The 27,151-nt window shown below is 64.4% G+C and overlaps 2 protein-coding genes across 3 annotated transcripts; both read left to right on the top strand.

The window, feature by feature from the left end:
- Positions 1–444: 444 nt before the first annotated feature.
- MYADM (myeloid associated differentiation marker) lies at positions 445–5,535 on the top strand. Of its 2 annotated transcripts, XM_062177709.1 has the most exons (3): positions 445–500; positions 2,357–2,444; positions 3,630–5,535. In XM_062177709.1, exon 3 carries the CDS (start codon positions 3,632–3,634, stop codon positions 4,595–4,597), a length of 966 nt encoding a protein of 321 aa, XP_062033693.1. In that variant the 5' UTR covers positions 445–500; positions 2,357–2,444; positions 3,630–3,631; the 3' UTR covers positions 4,598–5,535. The 2 variants fall into 2 exon arrangements, with proteins under 2 accessions (XP_062033693.1, XP_062033691.1); XM_062177707.1 differs by lacking the exon at positions 445–500 and having other exon boundaries at positions 2,281–2,444.
- A 5,310-nt stretch (positions 5,536–10,845) lies between these two features.
- PRKCG (protein kinase C gamma) lies at positions 10,846–26,720 on the top strand. The gene is given in 20 exon segments (XM_062177680.1): positions 10,846–11,015; positions 12,409–12,440; positions 13,204–13,286; positions 15,842–15,953; positions 16,042–16,173; positions 16,491–16,647; positions 17,374–17,508; positions 17,779–17,866; positions 18,155–18,184; positions 20,913–21,065; positions 21,347–21,535; positions 22,659–22,750; positions 22,844–22,906; positions 23,003–23,141; positions 24,525–24,605; positions 25,444–25,551; positions 26,230–26,247; positions 26,249–26,371; positions 26,531–26,686; positions 26,688–26,720. Coding segments are annotated over 20 exon segments (2,094 nt in total).
- Positions 26,721–27,151: the final 431 nt, after the last annotated feature.

The following is a 27,151-nucleotide window of genomic DNA, read 5'->3' as shown; positions in this document are numbered from 1 at the left end:
GGGGGGGAGGGAGGGAAAGAGAGAGAGAGAGAGGGAGGCTGAGATTGGCGGGTGGTGGGGAGCGCTCGGCCCTAAACAAACCCTAAACATGTGGGTTTCCATGGCAACGGCCTCCTCTGGCCCACCCCCGAGACCTCTCCCGGGCTGTCAGGAGCCCCCTGCGCGCCAGCTGTTGTGTCTTCCTGTTTGGTCGCCATGGCAACGGTGACCTCAGTCCGCCCGACCCCCCCCCCCCCCCCCGCCGCCTGGCGCACAGTCCAAGGCAGGTTTTAGCCATCGGGGGTGGGGTCCGGGCTCGGCCCCGCCCCAGGGCGGGCTGGGGATAGCCCGGGCTCGGGGATGTCCCTTTCCACGGCCTCAGCCCGCAGCCCGGCCCGGGGCTCCGGCCCCGCCCCCGGCCCCGCCCGCGCGGTCTCCCCAGCCCGACAACCCCACCCGGCCCGCAGACCCTTCTGGTCTGCAGCTGTCGCCCTCGCTTCGGCCGCAGCCGCCACTGGCCGGTGAGCTGAGGGTGCGGGGACCGGGAGGGCGGGAGCGGCGGCCCGGGGTTCTGGGGTGCGGACCGAGGAGGGATGGGCCGGGATTCAGAATGGCTGAAACCCTGGAAAGACTGAGGCTGGGCCGGGATGCTAGGGTTCTGCGAAAGAGCTGGGTGTACACCCACTCAGGTCTCACTCCTGAAACAGGACGGGTGGGGTCTGCACCCACCCAGATCTCACTCCTGATGGGGGGGAGGGGGCTGGGGTCTGCACCCACTCAGGTCTCACTCCTGAAACAGGACGGGTGGGGTCTGCACCCACCCAGATCTCACTCCTGATGGGGGGGAGGGGGCTGGGGTCTGCACCCACTCAGGTCTCACTCCTGAAACAGGACAGGTGGGGTCTACACCCACCCAGATCTCACTCCTGATAGAAGGGGTGCTGGGGTCTACACCCACCCAGGTCACACTCCTGATGGCGGGAGCTGGGGTCTACACCCACCCAGATCTCACTCCTGATAGAGGGGAGAGCTGGGTCTGCACCCACCCAGGGCTCACTCCTGAAGCAGGATGGGTGGGGTCTACACCCACCCAGGTCACACTCCTGACGGGGGGGGGGGGGGGGCTGGGGTCTGCACCCATCCAGGTCTCACTCCTGAAACAGGATGGGGTGGGGTCTGCACCCACCCAGGTCTCACTCCTGATAGAGGGGGACTGGGGTCTACACCCACCCAGATCTCACTCCTGAAATAGGACGGGTGGGGTCTGCACTCCAGAGTCTGAGAGAGGAGGGGCTGAGGGGCTGAATTCCAGGGTCTGAGGGAGGAGGCTAGTGGTCCGCACTCACGGGTCAGAGGAATGAGGGGCTGGGGGCCTGGACCCCTGGATCCGAGGGCAGGGGGCTCCTGGGCGCCAGGCGCAGGCGGCTGGGATCTGGTACCCAAAGGGCCACAGGAAGGGAGAAGTTTGGGGCTGGGGTCCCGGGTTTGGGGAGGGGAATGTTGCTGGCGTGCAGCCTTGCCGACCCCTCCCCTTCCAGGGCAGCTTCGAACGCCGAGCACCGGGCAGGGGGTCCGCCGGGCGCGGAGGGTGTGGCGGGGCGTGGCGGGCGCGGGTGTGGCCGGAGCGGGGGCCCCGCGCGGGAACCGCAGGCCGGCTCCCTCTCCGGGCGCGCGTCTCGGGCGCCGCATTCCTGAGCTCTGACTTCAGGCGGCGGCCGGGGCCCCGAGGCCGAGGGCGGGGGCGGACCCTCCCCTCGGCGCGGTCCCCTCGCCCCGCGTCCCGCCCGGGGCCTCCGAGCTCGGCCAGGGGCGGCGCCCGCGAGCTGGGGGCGCGGACCCGGGGGGCGCGGACCCGGGGAGCGCGCGGGGCGGCGGCGGCGCGTGGCTGCCCCGCGCCAGGCGGCGGGCAGCTTCCGGCCCCCTGCCCTCGCAGAGACCCTGCTGCGGCGCTGGCTCCAGGCCCAGCCCTCCGGGGGCCCAGCACGCACGAATTCTAAGATCCCGCCCCACAGTCCCCCCCCAGGACCCGGGAGCTCACCCCCACCCCCGGAACACGGAGAACCCCCGCCTCCCGGACGCCGCCGCCCTCGGGCTGGCCGAGCTGGCCGAAGGCCTTATAAGGCGCGGAGGCGCCGGGCCCAGCCAGGCCGCCCGCCCCCGCAAGCCGCCGCCCAGGGCCGCCCCGCCGCCGCCGCGCCGCCGCGCTGCGCCCGGGCCGCGTTGAGACCCCGCCCGCCGCCCGCCCTCGCGGCGCGCCCAGGCCCTCCCCCGCAGGGAGGCGCCCAGGCCGCAGGGCCTCGGGGCCCCGGCCGGCTGGGCCCCGGTGTCGGGAGGGAGGAGCCCCGCGAGCCGGACGCTGACGTCCTGTCCCCCTCAGGTGCTCCGAGCAGCCGCTCAGGTGCGTGCGTGACCTCGCCGCCTGCGCCGCCCGGCAGTTCTCCGTGGGGCCTCAGCTAAGACCGCTGGTGAGTGCACGGGGGTCCGAGGGGGGCGGCGCTGGGGCCTGGACCCGGGGTCTGAGGGGGAGGGGCTGGGGTCTGCACCCGGGGTCTGAGGGAGGAGGGGCTGGGGCCTGGACCCCAGGGTCTGATGGGGAGGGGCTGGGGCCTGGACCCCAGGGTCTAATGGGGAGGGGCTGCGGGCCTGGAACCCTGAGTATGAGGGGAGGAGGGGCTGGGGGCCAGGGGCCTGGACCCCGGGGTCTGAGGGAGGAGGGGCTGGGCCCCAGGCGCTGTGTGAGTGCCCAGGGACTGGGCTGGGGCTGGTCCTGGGGTGGCCGCTGCAGGGTGCAGTCTGTGGTTCTGCGCTGCTGTGTGCCTGGCACTGGAAGCAGGAAGTCCTGGTTACCCCTGGCTGGGAGAGCGGCCTCCTGGGACTGAGGCTTTCTGCTGGGAGACTGGACACCTGAGCACCTGAGGAAGGCTCTGGGCCCCGGGCGCTGAGTCTGGGCCCTCGATTCCGCAGGGCCTCTGGGACAGGGAGGTGGAAGAAAGTGTGTACCCAGAGTCCAAAGGTGTGGGCTTGGCGCGCTGAGCTGGGAGGCCTGGGGGTTTGGGTGCGAGGGGCTGGGCACCGGCCACGGGGGATCTGCGAGCCTTGGGCAGACAATGTCCAGGCCTCCACTCCCACTGGGAGGGAGGTCACGGTGGGGGGAGTCTGGGTTCAGTCTAGAAGGGAGGGGAGGACTCTGGACTGACTCCCCGAGCCGAGCGCTCTGAGCGGAGACGGTTGGGCCGGTGTGGGCCCGGCAGCGCTGAGACTGCCCCCCTGGGTGTGCAGAGGCAAACATGAAGGTCACCGTTGGGGAAAGAAGGAAGTCTGTTAGCGGGGCCTGGGTGCAGAGCCGCGGAGGCCCGCACGGAGGAAGCTGATAGAGGGGTCACGTGGCTGGAGGCATGGGGTTAGGAGGTCAGGGAGAGGGCCTGGGCCCTGGGCGTCTGTGCCGGGAGGAACCTGGAGCAGCTGGGGCTCCAGGGAGAGGAGAGGGGGCCCAGACTCCCGAGCTCGGACACAGGTTGGGACGGGAGTGGCCAGTTCCTCCCTCAATGCCAGCGACCGCCCCCTCCCCAGCCCCTGGGCCTCACCATTTGCATCCCAGTGAGGTGCAGGCCGGGCCTGGCTTCACACACCGTGTCTCTCCCTCCCGCCAGCCATGCCGGTGACGGTGACGCGCACGACCATCACGACCACGTCGACGTCCTCGGGTCTGGGGTCCTCGACCATCGTGGGGTCCCCCCGGGCGCTGACCCATCCCCTGGGCCTCCTCCGGCTGCTGCAGCTGCTGTCCACCTGCATCGCCTTCTCCCTGGTGGCCAGCGTGGGCGCCTGGTCGGGGCCCATGGGCAACTGGTCCATGTTCACCTGGTGCTTCTGCTTCTCCGTGACCCTCGTCATCCTACTCGTGGAGATGTGCGGCCTGCAGGCACGTTTCCCCCTGTCCTGGCGCAACTTCCCCATCACCTACGCCTGCTACGCGGCCCTGTTCTGCCTGTCGGCCTCCATCATCTACCCCACCACCTACGTGCAGTTCATGTCTCACGGCCGCTCCCGGGACCACGCCATCGCCGCCACCACCTTCTCCTGCGTCGCCTGCCTGGCCTATGCCACCGAAGTGGCCTGGACCCGGGCGCGGCCCGGCGAGATCACCGGCTACATGGCCACCGTGCCGGGGCTGCTCAAGGTGCTGGAGACCTTCGTGGCCTGCATCATCTTCACCTTCATCGGCGGCCCCGAGCTGTACCAGCACCAGCCGGCCCTGGAGTGGTGCGTGGCCGTCTACGCCATCTGCTTCATCCTGGCCGCCGTGGCCATCCTGCTGAACCTGGGCGACTGCACCAACGTGCTGCCCATCCCCTTCCCCAGCTTCCTGTCGGGGCTGGCCCTGCTGTCCGTCCTCCTCTACGCCACGGCCCTCGTCCTGTGGCCCCTGTACCAGTTCGACGAGAAGTACGGCGGCTGGCCGCGGCGGGCCAGAGACGTGAGCTGCAGCAACAGACACACCTACTACGTGTGCACCTGGGACCGCCGGCTGGCCGTGGCCATCCTCACGGCCATCAACCTGCTGGCGTACGTGGCCGACCTGGTGTACTCCGCCCGCCTGGTTTTCGTCAAAGTCTAGGACTCACCAGGGGCCCCGCTGTCCCCGGCCCCCTCCCAGCCCTTGCTGCCTCTCCCTTCCTCGCTGGTTCTCCCCTCCCTCTCTCTTCCTCTGGCTCCTCTCCCTTCCTCGCTGGCCCCCCCCTCCCTCCCTCTTCCTCTCCCTGTTGCTTTGCACTCTCTTTTGCACCTGTCTTGTTCCTCTGCTACCTTCTCCTCTCCTCTCCGCTCCGCTCTGGCTCCCCTTGCCTGCTTCCTCTGGAGCCCTGGGCCTTCTCTCCCCCCACCCCACCTCCAAAGGTGCTGAGTTCCACACATCCCACACCCCTTCTTTTGCAGCTGTTCATGCCACGGGCCTCCCAAGAGGCCTCATTGCCAAAGCATGCCTGCCCGCCCTAGCTGTGCCTTAGTCTGTCTGTGTGTGTGTGTGTGTGTGTGGGTTTGGGGGTGGGGTGGGGGTCGGGGAGTACCTAGGGATCAACCCCTTTCTCTTGGGGGAGGAGGGTGTCCGGTGCACCTCCCCTTTCAGTTAAAAAAATTTTTTTTCTGGAGGTCAGTAATTCCCAGTGGGCGGGAGGCTTCAAGCACAGACCCCAGCCCCACCTGGCAATCAGCCTTGCTTGAAATTTGGCTCCAGAAATTTTGCCAGGTTTCTTAAAACAGCCCCACTGCCTAGCGGCCATCTCGAAGCAGGGTGGGGGCTTGGGGGGGGTTGCTTTTCATCCCCACTATTTTCTGTGCTGTCAGAAAAAAAACACAGACGCACAGGGTCTTGAAGCCAGCTGCCTGCAGTGTCCGTCCAGGGCCCAGGCCCTGCAGCCTCGGTGTTGAGACAACCAGCCCCGCCCGGGCAGGGGGCAGGTGGCCACTGCCTGTGTCTGCTGCTGCTCCTCCCCTGGGCACGGAGGCCTGGGTGGCCCTGTTCTTAAGGAAGCTTTTTCTTGTTTTCTCCTCCGGGTGGGTGGGCTGGGGAGGCGGGCGGGTGGGGGCTGCCCTGTCCGTTGCTTGCGTGCGTTTCTGTGTGCTAGTCGCTTCTTGCTGCTGCTACTACTGCCTGCTTCTCGGGGACTCACATGCATAACGTGATATATATATATAAATGTATAAAGGTATATTTTATTTTTTTTTAATTCCCCTGAGCTTTTGGTCCCCAAGCTCCTGCGGTCCCTTGTAGAGAAAAGCCTCGTCCCCTCCCCCACTCCCACATTCATCTTTTTTTTTTTTTATTCAACATAAAGGTAAAAAGAAGGATTTGTGTGTGCTGTTGTTATTGGGGCAGCCCCAGGAGTCGGCCTGGGCCAGATTCCTGGGGCCGGTGGGAAAAGGCAACCTTGACCACACCAGGAGATACCAGTCGAGTCTGGATCTTCTCGATCCCGCCCTCCTTGGAGTCCCAGGAGCCACTCAGAAACAGGTGCAGAAGCTTTCCCTGCAAGACGCTGGGACCTCCGCTCTGCCTCCTAGTTCCATGTCTCACCTGAGCGATGGCCCAGCCGACCTGGGCCCCCCTGGGGGGGATAGTCTTCCCACATCCGGATCTGATCCTGCCCTCCCCCCCAAAATCGCTTACTCCATGGTGCCTGTGGGGTCCTGGGTTCAAGGCCTTCCAGGAAAGACCCTGCCTGGTCCACAGGAGACTGCTAGAGAGGGGACAAGTGGCTCCTGCGACCCACCTCTGCCCTGCCTGTTTCCCTGCCTGGGGAGAAGCACAGGTGTGTCATCAGGCAGAGAACCAGGGTCTGCACCCCCGCCTGCTGGCCTGCATCCATGCTGGCTGCAGGGCCGGGGAGGTCCCGCGGAAGGGGCGAGGCCAGCCAAGACCCGGAAGGCTACCTCTGGGCCAGAAGAAGCTCTTTTCCTTCCTGCCGGGCCCACCCAGCTGCTGGCACCCACACCCACTCCTGTCTTCTCGGCCACGCCGCCCCTACCCCAGCGCTGGCCTGAACCCCTTCCGGAAGGCGCCAGAAAGGACAGTTCTAGAACCAGGGGGCCACGCGTCGGTAACTCGGGGAAGACCCCTGGGAGCAGGACTAGAACGCGGTGGGGTTCCCAGCTCAGCTCCTGGGGCCACCGCCACCTCCAGACACCGTCCCCGGGCACGACACACGCCGGGAGGTGGCCGGAAGGCCAGAGGATCCCACGTTTAGGGTCCTCCCAAGAGAGGGCTCGGATTCTTCCACTGCCTCCCTTCGGCCTCGGAATCCCAACCGGCCCTCCAACCCCACAAAAGTCCCAGAAAAAGCGTGGTGGTGGGGAGGCGCGGGGCACTCTGGGAGTGGAAGTTCTCTGCCGCGTCCAGACAGCGTCCAGACCCCAGACTTGGACTACAAGTCCCAGAAGGCACCGCGCTCCGCAGCCTGGGGCGGGCCGCGGTTGCCCCTGGCAACAGAGCGGCTCTTGGCAGAGTTGGGATCCGGAAGCGGGAAGTGGCGGGGGAGAGCGGGGAGACCAGAGGAGCCCCGAGAGCGACTGGGGCCGTGGCCGGGAGAACGAGAGACTCCCAGAGAGAGAGACAGTGTATCCGAGCCGCAGAGGAGGGGAGCGAGCCCTGGGACCGCGAGCGGCGCAGAGCCCGAGAGAGAAGGGGTCAGAGATGAGAGACACAGGAGCCGTGCAGGTTCCCTGAGGGAGACCCCGCACCCACACACAGCGACGGGGAGCGAGAGGACAGAGCCATGGAGGGACAGAGGCCCGACCGGGAAGGCCGCAGAGACGGGCGGGGCCGCGAGGACGTCAGAGTGTAGGGAGACGGCAGTGGAGACGAGCGCTCAGACCCGGGACTGAGAACGGAGAGTGCAAGGGTCGGGAACGTCTGCCGCCAAGGAACGACTCCAGGAGACACTCTCATGCAATCGGCAAGGGGTTATTTTCTCCAGCATGCTGGGGCTGTCTGAACACTCAGGAACAGCGCAGCCCCGAGAGAAAGAGGGCTAGGGTTTGTATACGGTGCAACAAACAAAGGGGAGGGGGCGAGTTCATACAAAGATCACTAGGTTACAGGAACTTAGTGTAGCTCTTTCCGGACTCCTGCAAGCGGTATGGCGTGAGACAGTGACACAAAGCAGTTTTACAAGGCCATCTCTCCAGCGGATGGGGACAGTATCACAGGCTAGTGGGGACACACGTTTCAACAGAGATAATTCGGTTCCTTATCACTGTGGCTACACTTGGATCTTTGCAGTTTCAGTTTTATGGCTTTACTTTTAAGCTTTTAACCCTTCAAGAGGGAGGGAGGGGCCGGCGCCGCGGCTCACAAGGCTAATCCTCCGCCTTGCGGCGCCGGCACACCAGGTTCTAGTCCCGGTCGGGGCGCCGGATTCTATCCCGGTTGCCCCTCTTCCAGGCCAGCTCTCTGCTGTGGCCAGGGAGTGCAGTGGAGGATGGCCCAAGTGCTTGGGCCCTGCACCCCATGGGAGACCAGGAGAAGCCCCTGGCTCCTGCCATCGGATCAGCGCGGTGCTCCGGCCACGGCGGCCATTGGAGGGTGAACCAACGGCAAAGGAAGACCTTTCTCTCTGTCTCTCTCTCTCACTGTCCACTCTGCCTGTCAAAAAATAAATAAATAAAATAAATAAATAAAGGGAGGGAGGGGAGAGAGAGAGAGAGAGAGGAGTGAGCTCCAGAGAGAGAAGAGTGAGCTCTGGAAAGAGAGAGAGAGAGAAGTGAGCTCTGGAGAGAGAGAGAGGAGTGAGCTCTGGAGAGAGAGAGAGACAGAGACAGAGAGAGGAGTGAGCTCCAGAGAGAGAGGGAGAGAGAGAGGAGTGAGCTCCAGAGAGACAGAGAGAGAGAGAGGAGTGAGCTCTGGAGAGAGAGAGAGAGAGAGAGGAGTGAGCTCTGGAGAGAGAGAGAGAGAGAGGAGTGAGCTCCAGAGAGACAGAGAGAGAGAGAGGAGTGAGCTACAGAGACAGAGAGAGAGAGGAGTGAGCTACAGAGACAGAGAGAGAGAGAGAGAGGAGTGAGCTCTGGAGAGAGAGAGAGAGAGAGAGAGAGAGAGGAGTGAGCTCCAGAGAGACAGAGAGAGAGAGAGAGGAGTGAGCTCCAGAGACAGAGACAGAGACAGAGGAGTGAGCTCTGGAGAGAGACAAAGACAGAGAGAGAGAGGAGTGAGCTCAGAGAGAGACAGAGAGAGAGGAGTGAGCTCTGGAGAGAGAGAGAGAGAGGAGTGAGCTCTGGAGAGAGAGAGAGACAGAGACAGAGAGAGGAGTGAGCTCCAGAGAGAGAGGGAGAGAGAGAGGAGTGAGCTCTGGAGAGAGACAGAAACAGAGAGAGAGAGAGAGGAGTGAGCTCCAGAGAGAGAGGGAGAGAGAGACAGAGAGAGAAGTGAGCTCTGGAGAGAGAGACAGAGAGAGAAGTGAGCTCTGGAGAGAGACAGAGAGAGAAGTGAGCTCTGGAGAGAGAGAGAAGTGAGCTCCAGAGAGAGAGAGACAGAGAGAGGAGTGAGCTCCAGAGAGAGGAGTGAGCTCTGGAGAGAGAGAGAGAGAGAGGAGTGAGCTCCAGAGAGAGAGAGAGGAGTGAGCTCCAGAGAGAGAGAGACAGAGAGAGGAGTGAGCTCCAGAGAGAGAGAGGAGTGAGCTCTGGAGAGAGAGAGAGAGAGAGAGAGAGAGAGAGAGAGAGAGAGAGAGGAGTGAGCTCCAGAGAGACAGAGAGAGAGAGAGAGAGGAGTGAGCTCTGGAGAGAGAGAGACAGAGAGAGGAGTGAGCTCTGGAGAGAGAGAGACAGAGAGAGGAGTGAGCTCCAGAGAGACAGAGAGAGAGAGAGGAGTGAGCTCTGGAGAGAGAGAGAGAGAGAGAGAGGAGTGAGCTCCAGAGAGAGACAGAGGAGTGAGCTCTGGAGAGAGAGAGAGAGAGAGGAGTGAGCTCCAGAGAGAGAGAGAGGAGTGAGCTCTGGAGAGAGAGAGAGAGAGAGGAGTGAGCTCCAGAGAGACAGAGAGAGAGAGAGGAGTGAGCTCTGGAGAGAGAGAGACAGAGAGAGGAGTGAGCTCCAGGTCTCATTCAGAGGCCCAGGGAGCAACAGCAGAGACAGGTGGGATTTGTCCGACTGAAGTTTCTGTGCGCAGAGGAAGCGTCTCTGGCGCGAGACGCCCGCTCAGGGAACTAGGAAGTATCTGCGAGCCCGTGTCAGAGGGGGTTGGTCCCCACAGCATAGCAGGGACTCCGCAGCAGGGAGCACATCCTGCTGTAGGGGCAGTTAGACCTAAGACAGGCACACCAGGGGAGGGCTCACCAAAGCACCGAGAGGCGTCTGCTCCCGGTAGGCGGGCTGCTGTCAGACGCAGGTCGGAGGTGTTGGTGAGAAAAACCGAGCTGCCCCCCGGTCCAGCAGCCCCACCCCGGGTGTGTCTCCCGGGAAGATGAACTCCCGCTGCGGAGGACACAGCCACACTCCTCTGTTCACAGCAGCCGCCGGGCCCCGTCCTCCCGTGAGTGGACTAAGAAAGCAGGCTGCTGGAATACTAGTCAGCCCTGAAAAGGGGTGAGCGCTCGTCTTTTCCCACTGCATGGCTGGAACTGGAGGCCGTTAAGTGAAGTAAGCCACGCACGCAAGTGTCACGGGTGGAATCTGGGGGGGGGGTGTGACCTGGCGGTCTCATAGACCTTAAAAATGGGTGGTGCTTCCCAGAGCCTGCAGAGGGGTGGGAAAAGGCTGGTAAACGCCCCTAGGTTACAGCCAAGGAGTTGGCTCCGGCGTTCGCCGCGCAGGAGCGTGAGCAAGCACACACACACCAGCAGATAAGCCGTGTTCGGGGGTTGAGATCCATGCCTGGCACACGGTCCGCCGGTATCCCATAAACACGTGCAAGTCTTATTGGCTGTTGGAAAGAACAGCACTTAAATACAAAGTCAGAGGTCGAGGAAGACCCCGGAGCCTGGATCCCAGCGCCACAGCAGCGGACCGAGGCCGAGGGACCCAGGCTGGGCGGGAGAGCGCGCTCCGGGGACGCCCCTCCCCGCAGCCAGCCCCCGGAGCGGGTGGGCGCACGTGCGTGGAACCGAGGGCGCCTGTCCGGCGGCTCAGGGCGGGGGCGCCTTTAAGCCGAAACCCCGCCCCGCGGTCGTCATGGCAACGCCTCCCCCCCCACCCGGGGCTCCCACATTTGAGCAGGTGCCGGAGCCGGAGCGCCCGCCGCCGCCCGTGCCTCCGGCTCCCCCGCCCGCCCGCTCCCCTAGGTGGAGCCGGCGCCGGGGCTGTGGCTCCCGGGCCGCTCCCTCGATTCCACCTGTTCCCCTCCAAGACAGGCAGGATCCTGGTCTCCGCTACGTTCCTGGGGCCATGGCGGGTCTGGGCCCCGGCGGAGGCGACTCAGAGGGGGGACCCCGGCCCCTGTTTTGCAGAAAGGGGGCTCTGAGGCAGAAGGTGGTCCATGAAGTCAAGAGCCACAAGTTTACCGCCCGCTTCTTCAAGCAGCCCACCTTCTGCAGCCACTGCACCGACTTTATCTGGTGAGGGCGGGGGCCGGGCGCGCAAGAGGGGCAGGGGTGCGGGCTCCGACTTCCAGGATGGGGAGGGAGTCCCTGACTCCTGGGTCTGAGGGAGGAGGGGCTGGGAGACGCCTGGGTCTGAGGGAGGAGGGGCTGGGGTCCCTGACTCCTGGGTCTGAGGGAGGAGGGGCTGGGGTCTTGCAGCTGTGGGAGGCAGATCTGGGGTCCCTGACTCCTGGGTCTGAGGGAGGAGGGGCTGGGGTCCCTGACTCCTGGGTCTGAGGGAGGAGGGGCTGGGGTCTTGCAGCTGTGGGAGGCAGATCTGGGGTCCCTGACTCCTGGGTCTGAGGGAGGAGGGGCTGGGTCCCTGACTCCTGGGTCTGAGGGAGGAGGGGCTGGGGTCTTGCAGCTGTGGGAGGCAGATCTGGGGTCTCTGACTCCTGGGTCTGAGGGAGGAGGGGCTGGGGTCCCTGACTCCTGGGTCTGAGGGAGGAGGGGCTGGGGTCTTGCAGCTGTGGGAGGCAGATCTGGGGTCCCTGACTCCTGAGTCTGAGGGAGGAGGGGCTGGGGTCCCTGACTCCTGGGTCTGAGGGAGGAGGGGCTGGGGTCTTGCAGCTGTGGGAGGCAGATCTGGGGTCCCTGACTCCTGAGTCTGAGGGAGGAGGGGCTGGGGTCTTGGGTCTGAGGAGGCAGATCTGGGGTCTCTGACTCCTGGGTCTGAGGGAGGAGGGGCTGGAGATTCCTGGGGTCTTGGATCCTGGATCTGAGGGAGGAGGGGCAGAGGTCTTGCGGCTGTAGGAGGCTGATATGTGGTCCCTGACTCCGGAGTCTGAGGGAGGAGGGGCTGCGATCTTGGGTCTGAGGAGGCAGATCTGTGGTCCCTGACTCCTGGGTCTGAGGGAGGAGGGGCTGGGGTCTTGGATCCTGGATCTGAGGGAGGAGGGGCAGAGGTCTTGCGGCTGTAGGAGGCTGATCTATGGTCCCTGACTCCGGAGTCTGAGGGAGGAGGGGCTGCGATCTTGGGTCTGAGGAGGCAGATCTGTGGTCCCTGACTCCTGGGTCTGAGGGAGGAGGGGCTGGGGTCTTGGATCCTGGGTCTGAGGGAGGAGGGGCTGGGGTCTTAGGTCTGGGAGAGGAGGGGCTGTGTGCCTGACTCCTGAGTCTGAGGGAGGAGGGGCTGGGGGGACTCCTGGGTCTGGGAGAGGAGGAGGCTGTGGTCCCTGACTCCTGGGTCTGAGGGAGGAGGGGCTGGGGTACCAAAATCTGTGGGTTCCACAAAGAGGCAGTGGCTGGAGCTCAGACGTCCGGGTGTGGTGGGGTGGGGGTCAGAGGCCGCGGACCCGGACCGCCTGTAGCTGGCAGAGATGGGGGTGTGGGGCCTCTGTGGCTCTGACCTTGGCTCCCTGACCTGCAGGGGCATTGGGAAGCAGGGCCTGCAATGTCAAGGTAAGCGTGGGGCCCTGGACGCGGGACCCTCGGGAGGGCGGGGGCGGGGGCTCCATGGTGGAGGATGTGTGGCACACGTGCTCTCTGGTCCCCAGAGGCGCGGGGGAGCCGGGGCGGGGGGTGTGGCAGAGACACAGCCTGTGGTGGGGCCACCGCGGGGGTGGTGCCGGGGGCCCCTCCCTCGGCCGGCTCCAGGTGGGGACAGATATTTGGAGAATCTGTTGCCATGGGAACAGAAAGATTTTTGGAAAAGGGGAGCTGAAAGGGGGGGAAGGGGGCCGGAGATGCAAAGTCAGAGCGAGCCCCCCAGGCTGTTGCCATGGCAACAGCAGCCATCCTAGGCTGGGGCAGGCCGGGTGGGGTCACCCATGGGTGGGTGGGGCTGAGCGGCTGGCAGTTCTGGGGGGCGGGAGAGAGGGCGCTAGCACTGCGCAGAACACCACCGCTCGGGGCGGGGTGACCGGCAGCAGCGCCCCCAGACTCACTCCAGCCCTAGTCACCTCTCTCCCGACTCTGCCTGGCCTCCTGGCTCCTGGTCTCAGTGGGCCAGTGTCTGTCGATGGGGTTTCTCCCTTTCTTCCTTTCCCTCTGGCTCTGCCTCCCCGTGCAGCAGGGTCTCGCCTCTGGCTCTGTCTGTCGGGAGCCCTCCCTCTCCCGTGTTCTCCGGTGAGTCCCTTGCCGACCATCTGTTGGGGCCTCCCCGTCTCTCCCCGTGGGTTTACCCGAGTCCCTCCCCGTCTCGGTGTCTCTGACTTCCCTCCAGTCTGCAGCTTTGTGGTTCACCGGCGATGCCACGAATTCGTGACCTTCGAGTGTCCAGGCGCTGGGAAGGGCCCCCAGACGGACGTGAGTGCCCAGACACCTGGTTCTCCTTCCTCGGGCCGCGCCCCCGCCCTCACCCCCTCTGCGGCCGTCCCAATTTCTCCTGCTATTTTTAAGGCTGGGCGGGGAGGGGGCTGGAGAGATAGGGGGAGCTAGTCTGGCCCAGATTCCTTGCCCTTGGCCTGGAAAGGGGGAACGTGAGGGGGACGGAAACAGGTTGGGGACACAGGTGAGGGACGTGGAGAGAAGTATCCGTGCAGGATGAGACAGAGGGAATCTCGGGCGGACGGACAGAGCGACTGGTGCAGCAGCGGAGAGAGCAGCCCAGAGGCAAAGCGAGGGGATCGCAGGCCGGGAGACATGGGCAGAGGGAGTCAGAGCCAGAGACACCGGGAAGGACTCAAAGAGAGCGGCTTAGGGGCCCACGGAGACCTCGGGTGCACGTGCACATGCGTGTGTGGTGCATCCGCTGCACGCAGTCGCTGTACCCTCAGAGACTCGCAGCCTCCCCCCTGCCACGTACAAGGACCGCCGAGCCCTCCCTGTCCCTCCTCCGCTTTCTCTCCGAGCCGCCGTCCCCTGCTCTGTAGTACAGGGCTGATGACTTAGCACGAGCCGGCAGAACAGGCTGCGCCAACGACGTGTTCTCGCCGGGCCCCCTCCAGCAGGTGGCCTGCAGGCTCACGCAGCTGGCAAGCCCGGGCTGCTGGGCCCGGGGACAGAAAGCTAAGTTCCATTTTAGCCATGTGGACCTGAGTTTCAACTGCTACATGTGGCCGGTGGCCCCGAGGGGGGCAGTGCAGGGCTAGGCATCGCCAGGCTTGCTGTGACACAGGTCAGTGGAACTCAGGTGGCCTGGGTTTCAGCCAGGGGTGACACAAGGTTGGAGACAGTTCTGTGACATGCAGATGGAGCTAGAAGCTAAAGAGAGCTAGGAGAGAGAGGCACGGTGCCCGAGGCGTTTTGCCTGCATGTCAAGTCAAGACAGCTGAAGTTTACGTAGAGGATGTGACGTTAAAGGGACAGGCGTTGAGCACTGTCGCCTGCCCACACCTGTCTGCACTATCAAGTGTTTGCCTCGGCTGCCCGGCTGCACCGGCTCCTTCCCAAATGGCCGATGTAGGCCTGGCCGTGTCCCCTAGCGTACGAGGTTCAGTTCGGTGTTTCCCCGTCCCCATCCGAGCAGAGGCTCCGAGCCAGGGTCCCCAGCCTGGAGTCCCAGCCCCACCGCACGTGGGCTCAGTCTCCCTCTCTTCCTGATCTGTGAACGGGGCTCAGGAGCTCACCTCTGTGTGGGGCTGCCCCGCAGCAGGAGTCAGAACACCGTGTGTTAGTCCCTGAGAAAAATGGGAAGAAAAGAGTGCACAGGTGGCCTCGCTGCTACATCGGCAGGGTCCGGCCAGCATCACTTTGATGAGACCCCGTGTAGGGCCCCCTTTCACTGAGGGGGGAGCCTGAGGTTCCGGAAAGAGGGCAGGAGTGCGGCATCGAGATCTGCACCCGCACCCACACTCTCTGGCCGGCCGGAGCCCGGGGCTGCCTCCTTTCCAGCGCCTTGGCCTTTGAGACTGACGGCAGCAGCTCTGTCGGTGGCTCCGTGCCATGTTAGGCACCCAGCTGAGGCCTTTGCCCACAGGGGCCACCAGCAGCCAGCAGCACCCTCCCTGCCCACCTCCCCAAGTGCACGTTTGAATCAGAACCCCCCCTAAAATAGAGCAGAGCCCAGGAGTGTCCTAAATGCTCCCGCGGTGACAACCAGCACATCCTCAGACTCTGGCCCGGGGTGGGGGAGCCGGGACGGAGAGGGCGGAGGGCGGGCAGGCGGCCTTTTGCTGGTGTCCTGAATGGACTCTGGAAACACAGCTTTGCCTCAAGATGTGGACTGTGTGTCTGCACCAGGCAGAGGAGGACGCAGAGGCTGGGAAGCGGGGCCGAGCTGGCCCAGAACCACACGGCTGGGAAGCGACCTAGCTCTTACACGCAGGGCTCCGTGGGCACTGCAGCGACGTCACGGATGGTGACCACGGGCAGTGCTGGCGGCAGGAGGAGGAGTGGGCGCGGCTGGCCTCACCTTTTCCTTTTGGCCTGCCTGGTGCCCGTGGCAACCCAGGAGCTGTTAGCCACACCCCCTACCTGGGGCTCAGAGAAAACCCACCATGCAGTGGGCAGAGAGTGACAAAGGCCCAGTGAATGGTCCTGGGGTTCAGGGAAGCCCTCGGGTCCTCAGAGCTGTGTGGGGTGGGGTGGGGACTGTGGGATGTTGGTGGTCACCTCTGCCGTGGGCCGCTCAGGTGCACGTTGCCCTAGCTGCTGTGTTTCAGGCAGGCCCCTTCCCGGCTGCTGTTCGCCCCAGCCCACCTCCCCCCATCCACTGCTTTTCCTTATTAACCTTTGATGACCGTCTGTCCCCTCCATTTGAGCATCAACGCAAAGAGCGCTGTGTTTTTAATTTGGCCAGCGCAGTGCCCAGCAGGCCTGGGAGCTCAGGTGGCTGCCTCGTGGACGCCGGGGGTGGCGCTGCGGGAGGCCGAGGGGAGGGGGCGCCGGCCCCGCGCTCAGTGGCGTCTCTCTGCGCCCAGGACCCCCGGAACAAGCACAAGTTCCGCCTGCACAGCTACAGCAGCCCCACCTTCTGCGACCACTGCGGCTCGCTCCTCTACGGGCTGGTGCACCAGGGCATGAAGTGCTCCTGTGAGTGCGCGCGGGGCCGCGGTTCCGGGGGACGCGCCGCGGGATGGGGTGCGGGGCGGCAGTGCGAGCCCCAGTTGTGCCCCGCCAGGCTGCGAGATGAACGTGCATCGGCGCTGTGTGCGCAGCGTGCCCTCGCTGTGCGGTGTAGACCACACGGAGCGCCGCGGGCGCCTGCAGCTGGAGATCCGGGCGCCCACCGCGGATGAGATCCACGTCACCGGTGAGGCCCGCCCCTTGCTCCAGGTGTGAGGCTGCGAGGCCACGCCCCAAACGCGAAGCCCCGCCCACTACGAACTTTCCGCGCCTCTCAGTGGCCCTTGCAGGTGTCGGGATCCCTGCGAGGGCGGGCAGTTGGCCTGCCAGCCCCAAATCCCAGGGCCGAATGTGGGGGTGGGGCTGTGGGGCTGGTGCGAGAGGGGATCCCGGGTACCAGGGAGGTAGAAGATCCGAGAGCTTGGGATTCCTGACTGCTGCTGGTGGGGGGGCTGCGGGCCTCTAACGCTGGGTTCTCCCTTCACCCCCGCCCGTCCCCGGCAGTTGGTGAGGCCCGAAACCTCATTCCGATGGACCCCAACGGTCTGTCTGACCCCTACGTGAAGCTGAAGCTCATCCCAGACCCGCGCAACCTGACCAAGCAGAAGACCCGGACCGTGAAAGCCACGCTGAACCCCGTGTGGAACGAGACTTTTGTGTTGTGAGCCTTGGGTGCAGCCTGGGAGGCCGGCAGAGGATGAGCCGAGGGCCCTGGTGGCCCACAAGACCCCAGGGAGCAGATGGTGTGGTACTAGGGTAGAGGAGACCCGGGCGAGAGCGGAAGGTGCTGGGAGACAGGAAAGGAGTGACAGAGAGAGACCAGGTTCTGCGAGCCTGAGCTCCATCAGAGAGGCGGAGACGGGGCATCCAGAAACAGATTCAGAGGAGGTGGACGGACACACAGATACCGGGGGAGATGTGGGTGGGACAGGCGGGCAGAGGGCCCGAGGAGGGACAGACCCACAGAGGAAGCTTGGATGGAGACAAAATTCCTCGAGGAGGAAGAGGTGGGTGGGACGGAGTGCAGATAGACAGCAGCTGTCACCCAGGGAGGAAGACTGGGAGGACGGACGGCGACCCCCAGAGAGGCAGCGGAGAGGGTCCCCCGTGGGGCACAAACCCACAGAGACCCAACGTGGGAGGGTGGCAAGGAAAGAAGCCAACCGACGGAAAGACGGAGATCCAGAGGGAGGCGAGGAACGGACAGGCAGAGCGGGAGGGAGAGCTGGAACCAGCAGGCCAGGACAGAGAGGGGACGCCATAGCAGGGCAGAGACCACCTTCAGGAGGGTCGGAGGCGGGCAGGGCCCCCACGGGAGGAAGCAGACCCAGGTCCAGGAGGGGAGAGTGCAGGGAGCGTGAGCCGGGCCTCTCGCCCCTTCCCCCAGCAACCTGAAGCCGGGCGATGTGGAGCGCAGGCTCAGCGTGGAGGTGTGGGACTGGGACAGGACCTCCCGCAACGACTTCATGGGCGCCATGTCCTTTGGCGTCTCAGAACTGCTCAAAGCGCCCGTGGACGGCTGGTGAGGAGGGGGGGCTGGTTGCTGGGGGCGGGCCTGCCTGTCGCCGTCTCCATCTGTGTGTGGTCTCTCTCCTCCAGGCCACTGTCTCTCCCAGGACTCCCGCTCTCCTCCTCCTCCTCCTGCTCTCTTCCCTCCTTACCTCACTCTTTCTCTCTCTCCATCTCTGTGTCCGTCTCTCTGTGTCTCTGTCCTCCCTTTGGATGTCTCCGCCTCTCCCACGGGTGCCCCATCTCCCCACCCCGCCCGCTCTGGTCTCCGTCTGTATGTCAGGTACAAGTTACTGAACCAGGAGGAGGGTGAATATTACAATGTGCCCGTGGCCGATGCTGACAACTGCAGCCTCCTCCAGAAGTTTGAGGTACCCAGACCCCGGCTTCCCCAGGGGAGCCCAGCCCAGCACCCCACAGTTCAGAGCTGGGCATACCCGCCATCCACCTGTGGCTCCCTGCTGGTCCTGGGACTACAATTCCCAGAAGGCATTGGGGCTCCTTCCCCTGTTCTTCCAGGAGACTAGCCCCAGGGTCTGATGGGAAATGTAGTTCCTTTCTATCCCCATGGCTTGGGGGTGTTAAGAGACCCTGAGCCCTGCTTCAGGGCGATCTCCTACTGGTCTTGGGGCCCTGACTCTGGCTTTCTTCTCCCCTAGGCCTGTAACTACCCCCTGGAGTTGTATGAGGTGAGTAGAACTGAGGCACTGAGGGAGGCCGGGTCACCTTCTCTCTCTCTCTCTCTGACCCTCCCCGTTCCACTTGTCCCTCCCCTCTTCCTGTCTTCCACTCCACACACACGGGTTGAGCACTCAGTTTGTTCCAGGCCCGTCCTGTGCTTGCTGGAATAATCCCAGAGATGCTGAGGCGACTCTGGCCCTCCAGCTGGTCCCCGAGGTGGGGACACAGTCCCAGACTCTAAGTGACAGGGAGCCAGGGGGCCTGGAAAAGGCAGTCACCCGGGCTGGGGGTTCCACGGGGGTCCTCTGCATCCCCCTGGTGGGGACTCGGGGGTCGAGTGGGCTTCCCTGAGGAGGTGGTGCCTGACCTCTCCATCGCGGTCACGGCTGGACACCGCTTCCTGGGCCAGGCTCCCTGGTGGACGTGGACTGAGGCTGTCCCCTGGGGAGTTCCTCTTCTGGTGGCGCCTTCACCACCCAGCAATGTGTGTGGTCATGCGGATGCCTCGGGCACCTGTGAGAGTGCACAGCTGAGACCTGCAGGCAGCGTAGTAGGATTTCCCAGGTGGAGGAGAGGAATTCACTTCCCACTCCACCCCATCTTCCTGAGCGAGGCACGGTCCTCACTGGGGATCTACGCGTGGGCCTCAGACGGTTCATGGAAAAATTCTGGTGACCCTTTGATCCCATTTCCCCGCAAGTATTTTGAAGCCCCCTTGTAAACATGTAGCAGGAACAAGACAGAAACCCCACCCCCTCGAGGCCTGTGCTCACAGGCCGACATTAAACACACGACGCTGTGGTAGAAGGCGGTAAGTGATCCGGGCCAGAGAAGCAGTCGGTGAGACCCGGAATGCTGTCGGGAGAAATCTGCTGTTTGCATTGCAGGAAGAGGTCGCTGAGAAAGTGGCTGGCGGGCAGAGACCTGAGTGGGCCAGGCCGAGAGGGAAGGGCAGGTGCTAAGGCCCTGGGAGGGGGCAGGCCAGGGCTCCTGAGGAGCGGCAAGGAGGGGGTGTTGGAGCAGAAGGGGGTGGGGGGAGTGCAGGCAGAAGAAGGCCACTCGGAAGTCCCAGGCGGGGAATGGACTTATCTGCAGGCCGAGCGGAGAGTCTCAGAGCCCTCAGACACACATGGTCGGGCAGGGGGTGAGAGGCTGCAACGAGGGGGCCTCTGGGGCATCAGCACACAGCCTGGGGGCTTCCCAGAAGACCCGACAAGCCGAGCAGCAGAGCTGCAGTGTCCCAGGCTCCGAGCAGGGCCTCCTAGCTCTGTCTGTGGTCTGCCTGCCTCCAATCACCACGAGACCTCCCTAGTGACCCTGCAGAGCTACCAAGGGACACTCTGATGGCCCCCGTGTCTGCGCGCTAAATTCCTCGCATGGTCGATCCCGAGAAAGGGCTGTCCTGGCGACAGGATACAAACGGGGAGGAAATGCAGGCCCAGAGAGGGGGTGCTTTGTCCGGGGTCCCCCAGCAGTTACGTAGAGGGAGATCTTCCCGTGCACCCGAGGGGGGGTGCCTCATGGTGGAGGACCCGGCCGGGGCTGACAGCACAGCGCTGCATTCCAGTGCTTTGGAGTCTTCAGGGCGTCTCTGTGTGAGAGCTGCTGGCTTGCACATGAGGCTGGGGACGTAACCCCAGCAAGCGGCGGCGCTGGGGTCTCCATTCAGGGGCCCAGGCTGAACTTCTGCTCAAAGTCGCGTGAGTCGGTGACTATTGATCGAGACTCAACTCTGCCTCAGACCCCTGCCCTAGGGAGTGGGTAAGCAGGATGGGCAGAGAGAACGAGCCGCAAATTGCTAAGACAGGCGGTGCGGGCGCTGTCCATGGTAGCACAGAGGCGGCTGACCTGGTTTAAGAAGTCGGGAGGAGCCTCCGTGGGAAAGCGATGCTGCTTGGGGGTGACTCGGAGGAAGGGGGAGGGGAGAGCTTTTCAGGAAGGAGGGACAGTACGCCCGAGGCCCTGAGGCACAGGATGTGTGAGGCTGAGGGGTGGGCGGCGGGGGTGGGGGGGAGGGCGTCCCGAGACCTGCAGGGTCAGTCCCGGCCAGGCCTTGCAAGCCGCACGCAACAAAATCTTAGCACAGACAGAAGCTGTTAGATGGTTTGCAAGCACAGGAGAGACATGACCTGGTTTATTTATTTTTAAATCGTTCCCTCTGCCCGCTGAGCCGGGAACGCATAGAAAGGACAACGGGGAACGCAGGACAGCAGTGGAGTCAAGGAGCCCCCTCCTGGGGGGCAAGGCAGGGGAAGGTGGAGAAGGCTCCAGAACTTAAAGCCGAGTGTGGTTCCCGGACCAGTGGCGGCAGCAGCGCCCCCCTGGGGAGCGTGTGGGAAATGCAAGGTCCCAGGCCCTCGCTCAGGTTCACCTGGAAGTTCTTACCCGGTGCTCAGGGACCAGGAGAGCAGGGCCCTCGAGCTGAGCTGCGTGGGTCTGCTGCTGGCTTGGCTGTCGGCCGGCCGTGTGACGTCTCTGACGTCTCCGAGTCCTCTTCTCAGAGGGAGTGCCAGCAGGGTTTCCGTGGGCGGTGTGTATTAAGCTGTCTGCATGTTTGCTGAGTGATGAACAAGCCCTCAGACCGTGGGGAGCCACAGAAAGTTCTTCAGCCAAGGTCGGGGTGGGGGGTGGCATCCTTCCTTCCTGTTCCCACCACCCCTTTCGTTCTCCTGGGGGCATGGCCTTGTGCCTGCCGGGGGTCTGACCGCCCCGGGGTCTCTCTCCCCTTTCTCACAGCGGGTGCGGATGGGCCCCTCTTCTTCCCCCATCCCCTCCCCCTCTCCCAGTCCCACCGACTCCAAGCGCTGCTTCTTCGGGGCCAGCCCAGGACGCCTGCACATCTCCGACTTCAGCTTCCTCATGGTCCTAGGAAAAGGCAGTTTCGGGAAGGTTGGACTTGGGGAGTCCTTGGGGGGTGAGGAGGGAGGATGCCGGCTCGGAGGTGGGCGTGGGTGGGGAGAGACTGGCCCGAGAATCCCAGGTGGAGTTAGGTTGGGCGGCCGGGGTTCCTGGAGAGGAGACGCATGAGGACGTGGGTACTTTCCGGGGTGCGGGGGGCCGCAAGGTCAGGGCGCTGAGCCCCTTGAGAGGGGACAGGAAGCCCCCTCTCTCCGTGCCCCTGGAAGGAGAGTTCCCAGAGCAGACTGGCCCTTGGGGCCCTCCGTGCGCAGGTGATGCTGGCCGAGCGCAGGGGCTCCGATGAGCTCTACGCCATCAAGATCCTGAAGAAGGACGTCATTGTCCAGGACGACGACGTGGACTGCACCCTGGTGGAGAAACGCGTGCTGGCGCTGGGCGGCCGAGGGCCTGGCGGCCGGCCACACTTCCTCACCCAGCTGCACTCCACCTTCCAGACCCCGGTAAGGAAGGAGGGGGGGGGGCCTGCCTCAGCCCCGGGGCTGTGAGGGGGCGTGGCCGAGGAGTGGGGCCCTTGGTGGGCGTGGCTGGCATGCCGGAGCTCGGGAGGGGCGTGGCTAGGCAGATGGGCTCCTGAGTGGGCCCAAAGATGCCTGTTTCTCAGACGAGCTTGGCTGTGAGTGGGTCTAGTCCTGGTTGGGGCGCCGGATTCTATCCCGGTTGCCCCTCTTCCAGGCCAGCTCTCTGCTGTGGCCCGGGAGTGCAGTGGAGGATGGCACAAGTGCTTGGGCCCTGCACCCCATGGGAGGCCAGGAGAAGCACCTGGCTCCTGCCATCGGATCAGCGCAGTGCGCCGGCCTTGGCGGCCATTGGAGGGTGAACCAACAGCAAAAAGGAAGACCTTTCTCTCTGTCTCTCTCTCTCTCTCTCACTATCCACTCTGCCTGTCAAAAAAAAAAAAAAAAGATTTATTTATCTGAAAGGCAGAATGGCAGAGAGAGAGAGCGAACGAGCGAGAGAGAGAGAGATCTTCCATCCACTGGTTCACTCTCCAAATGGCTGTAACAGCCAGGGCTGGGCCTGGCCCAAGCCAGGGGAGCTCCTGCAGGTCTCCCACGTGGGTGCCGGAGCCCAAGCACCTGGGCCCATCTTCTGCTGCCCTCCCGGTGCGCTAGCAGGGAGCCGAGTCAGAAGCGGAGCAGCCAGCACTCAAATCTGGTACTGCGGTGTGGGCTGCCTGGCGGCGGGGCAGGTTGGGGCTTGCCCTGCCGCCCACCACGCTGCCCCCCCCCCCCCCCCCCGCTCGGGCTTCCAGCAAAACAGTGAGCAGAACGGGCTGCCCCCAGGGGCTCTGTGTGGGCGTGGCCAGCTGCCTGGGTTGAAGAGCACTAGCCACTAGGAAGGACTTTGGTCCCTGGGGGAGGCCAGGCTTGCGGGTGCCTGAGAGAGGTTCTGGTGCTCCGGATGCGGGACGCATGGTGTGGATCCGGATCTTCAGTCCCAAGGAGACGGACGCGTGTCAGCACCCGCGATCTGGCGGCGCAGAGGGGTGACCCCGGGTTCTCTGGGTGTGGAGTGCACACAGAGGGTGGGAGCGCCCCGCCCTGAGCCCAAACTCCCTCCCAGGACCGCCTGTATTTCGTGATGGAGTATGTCACCGGGGGCGACCTGATGTACCACATCCAGCAGCTGGGCAAGTTCAAGGAGCCCCACGCAGCGTGAGTCAGCCCAGAGGGGAGGGGGCGAGGCGTGGGCGGCGGGAGGGGCAGGGTCCAGCCTGGGCCCTCTGACTCCCTCGCCCGCCCCTCCAGGTTCTACGCGGCGGAGATCGCCATCGGCCTCTTCTTCCTCCATAACCAGGGCATCATCTACAGGTGGGCGTCCGCCCGGGCGCCCCTGCAGGACGGGGGGGCGGGCCCTGGAGGGGAAGGGGTCCTAGCTGGCCGCGCCACCCTGCCTGCGCCCCGCAGGGACCTGAAGCTGGACAACGTGATGCTGGACGCCGAGGGGCACATCAAGATCACCGACTTCGGCATGTGTAAGGAGAACGTGTTCCCCGGCACCACCACGCGCACTTTCTGCGGGACCCCGGACTACATAGCCCCCGAGGTAAGGCCCACACCTTCGGCAGGCATGCCCCGTGGGCGGGGCCGAGCCGCGTGGGCGGGGCCTGTGGAGGAAGGGTCTCAGGGTCCTGTTCCTGGGCCGTTCTAACTGGGCGGGGCTTGTCCTGGAGGCCTCCCGGATGGACACGCTTTGAGCGCTTTGACTAGGTCAGCTGGCTGCGTGTGTGTGTGTGTGTGCTGGCCCCCAAGAGAGCAGAGCAGGGTCCCTAAAGACGCTGCCCCTAGTATTCCGGTGTAATTCGGCACAGTCAGTGGGTGCAGTGTGTCCTGGCTGTGCTGCCTCGATCCGTTAGAGGGAGCACCGTGCTGCCCGAGTGCTCACTGTCAAGTGATCACAAAACCAGGCAGCTGGTCAGACTCACCTGCAGAAAACTAGAAAAACTTGTTCTTCTTTAGGGAAAAAAAAATCATATTTTTATTTATTAGAAGGAGCAGAGAGATCTCCCACCTGCCAGTCCACTCCCAAATGCCCACACAGCTGGGGGGGAGGCAGGCTGAGGCCAGGAGCCAGGTCTCCGGCATGGGTGGCAGGGACCCAGCTAATTGACTCATCACCCGCTGCCTCCCAGGGTGCGCGTTAGCTGGAAGCTGGAACTGGGAGCGGAGCTGGGACCCCAGCCCAGATACTCAGATACAGGATGCGGACTTCCCGAGAGACAGCTTGGCCAGTGCGCCAAACGCCTGGCCTGAGCACTCAGCATTTTATTTTTTTATTTTTTTTTACTTTTATTTTATTTTTGACAGGCAGAGTGGACAGTGTGAGAGAGAGACAGAGAGAAAGGTCTTCCTTTGCTGTTGGTTCACCCTCCAATGGCTGCCGCGGCCGGTGCGCTGCTGCCGGTGTACCGCGCTGATCCGAAGCCAGGAGCCAGGTGCTTCTCCTGGTCTCCCATGGGGTGCAGTGCCCAAAGCACTTGGTCCATCCTCCACTGCACTCCCTGGCCACAGCAGAGAGCTGGGCTGGAAGAGGGGCAACCGGGACAGAATCCGGTGCCCCGACCGGGACTAGAACTCGGTGTGCCAGCGCCGCTAGGCGGAGGATTAGCCTGTTGAGCCACGGCGCCGACCAGCACTCAGCATTTTAAACTCCAACTCCAGCCTGCTGAGCCTGGAATTCTTCAGGCCCAGGGACTTCTATTTTCTAGAGTCCCTCAGATGCACATGGTGTGAGTCCGCACACCTGACATGGGGCGGGATTTGTGCCTTGGCCTTCTGAGTCTCAAAGACTGTTCTAGATGGGTACACTTTTCCTTCCAAAGCTTCCAAAGAGTGGACCTCAGGCCCAGATCTTCCTGGTGGGAGGGCTCCACGGTCCCAGCCGTGTTAGGGAGCTACCACGACTCCCCGCCTCCCACTCTGCCCTCAGATCATCGCCTACCAGCCCTATGGGAAGTCTGTCGACTGGTGGTCCTTTGGGGTCCTCCTCTATGAGATGTTGGCGGGACAGGTAAGGGAGATCGGCAGGAGCTGGGGGATCCGCTCACAGCTCAGCAGGGGAGGTTGGGGGTCGTGCAGCGCTGTCCGTGGTCCTGAAGCTCTGTGGGCATCCGGGTTCTCCATCTCTATGGGGAGGGGGATGCTACCGGCCCCTTCCGCAGTCTGGTGAGGCCCATAACCCTGTCTCCAGCACTGTCAGATGCACAAAACGAAATAGCGGAACAACAACAAGAAGAAACCCCACGAGATATAGTTGTCAAAACTTTAAAATCTGATTGGCTCTAACTCGACTAAACGAATTTAAACGTATGCCTTTGCCTAAGTGTGGAGCAGTGAGGTGGGGACCCATGTGCCATCCTCACGCTGAGTGGACAGTGACAGGAAGCAGATCAGGGCGGCCAGCAGCGCCGCTGCCGCAGCAGTGCCCACGACCCGACGTATCGGCAGCTTTGTGTCTGGTTCCCATCCATGACGGAGTGGGGAGTGCCAACGCTCAGTCAGAGGTTTAAAGAGGAAAGATGCACTTGTCCCACGCTCCCGTAGCTCAGGGCTCCCAGGCTCCCCACACTCGTACTCAGAAGCCTGGCCCCAAGGGCTGCTGTTGCTAACCCGGGAGCCCAGAGCCGCCCATCAGCCTGGGAGAGGCCTTCTCCTCCCTTCTCGTGACAGGGCAGACTGCCTCATGAACACCCTGCTGATCACCCGGCAGATACAGGGAGCACGCAGCCAAGACAGGGGAGGCGTAGGAGACAGGGAGAAAGATTTGGCCTGGGCAGTGCAGTGGGGAGAGGTGTGCATGTGGGCTGTCGCCAAAAGGCCTCTGGCCTTTATCCCCTGCCACGTTCTAGCCTCCCTTCGACGGGGAGGATGAGGAGGAGCTGTTCCAGGCCATCATGGAGCAGACTGTCACCTACCCCAAGTCGCTGTCCCGGGAGGCCGTGGCCATCTGCAAGGGGGTAAGAACCCCCCGGGGACCCTGCTTCTGCAGCCTCGCGCCCCCCTGCTGCCGGGAGCCTGCAGCTCCAGCGCTCTGCTCCCGCCTGCTGGGAAAACCAATTCAGCCCAAGGCTCTGTTAGAACGTTCTCTGCCCCGCAGCCATGCCAGCTCCCAGGCCGGCCTCGGCCCTGGGCAGCCCTAGGTGGGCAGGGTACGTGAGCCCCACAGCTCTCCCTCCTCTCCTGCGCCCTGCCAGCTTCAGTCCCGCCTGGGCTTGTGCAGTTTAAGGCAGGACAAAGGGCCTGGCCCGCAGTGGCTCTCCAACACATGCTAGCAGCAGGCTGCTCCTGTCCCCACGCCTCCTGACGGTCTCTCTCTGGGCTCTGTCTCATCCCTCTGCCTTCTGTGTGCACGTGGTGGGGCCTCCCGCGTGTCTGCCCCTCTTGTGTCACCCCACCCCTCTGCTCCCCTCCTGCCCCTCCCCTCACACGCACTCTCTGGGCCTCTCTCACACCCCTGTCCTCTGGGTCTCTGCCCTCCCCACTCTGAATCGCCTTTCCTTCTTTTATCTGGATCTCCAATCTCTGCTCTGCCCCCGATCTGTGTGCCCCCCACCCCCTGCCTGTGCTCCTCGCTTGCTCTGGGTCTCCCCGTCGGGGGCTCTGTCCGTCCGTCCGTCTGTCTCTGTCTCCCACAGTTCCTGACCAAGCACCCTGGGGAAGCGCCTGGGCTCCGGGCCCGACGGGGAGCCCACCATCCGCGCGCACGGCTTCTTCCGCTGGATCGACTGGGAGCGGCTGGAGCGGCTGGAGATCGCGCCCCCGTTCAGACCCCGCCCGGTCAGCCGCCCTCCCGCCCCGTGCCAGGGGGCGGGCTGCCTGTGGGCGAGGTTCCCTGTGCCGAGGGCGCTCTGGAGCGTGGGGAGCTCTGCGGGAGTCGGGAGCGGGGGTGCGGCGGGACCGGGCCGCACTCACCTGCCCGTGCCGCGTCTCCTACAGTGCGGCCGCAGCGGCGAGAACTTCGACAAGTTCTTCACGCGGGCGGCGCCGGCGCTGACGCCCCCAGACCGCCTGGTCCTGGCCAGCATCGACCAGGCGGACTTCCAGGGCTTCACCTACGTGAACCCCGACTTCGTGCACCCGGACGCCCGCAGCCCCCAGCAGCCCCGTGCCCGTGCCCGTCATGTAATCCCACCTGCTGCCGCCAGGTGGCGCAAGCGCCCCTCCGCCGCCACGCCGCCCCCTCCCCACGCCGGACGCGGCGCCGCGGCGCGCCGGCCTCCCCCCTCCCGAGCGGCCCGGGCCACCGCCGCCGCCGCGTGCAGCCGCCAGGGCCTTGCCGCACTCTAGGTCCTGCGGCGTCGAGCCGCTCTCGCCCCTGCATTCAGGACTGCGCCCCGACCCCCGGCGTCCCAGGCCCTCCCGCGCCCGCGCACCGTCTCGTGGGGTTGGCTGTGCCAGACGCGGGCTCCACCGCGAGCCGCTCCCCCAAGCCCCCCCCCCCCCCGGCCCGCTCCAGCGCGGCCCTCCCGCGCCGCGGGGCCTCCGGGGGACGCGCGGAGGAGGCGTCCTCCCATGCGCTCCCGACTCCGCCGTCCCAAACCCTCCCCTGCTCATCTA

This window comes from Lepus europaeus, chromosome 19 (assembly GCF_033115175.1).
Source record: "Lepus europaeus isolate LE1 chromosome 19, mLepTim1.pri, whole genome shotgun sequence".
NCBI lineage: Eukaryota > Metazoa > Chordata > Mammalia > Lagomorpha > Leporidae > Lepus > Lepus europaeus.
The sequence above is the reverse complement of the archived record's forward strand: the minus strand, read 5'-3'. Positions and strand labels throughout refer to the sequence as shown.

What these genes read in the sequence shown, in the direction of transcription:
- MYADM (XM_062177709.1), top strand. Translation starts at nt 3,632, where the DNA reads ATGCCGGTGACGGTGACGCGCACGACCATCACGACCACGTCGACGTCC.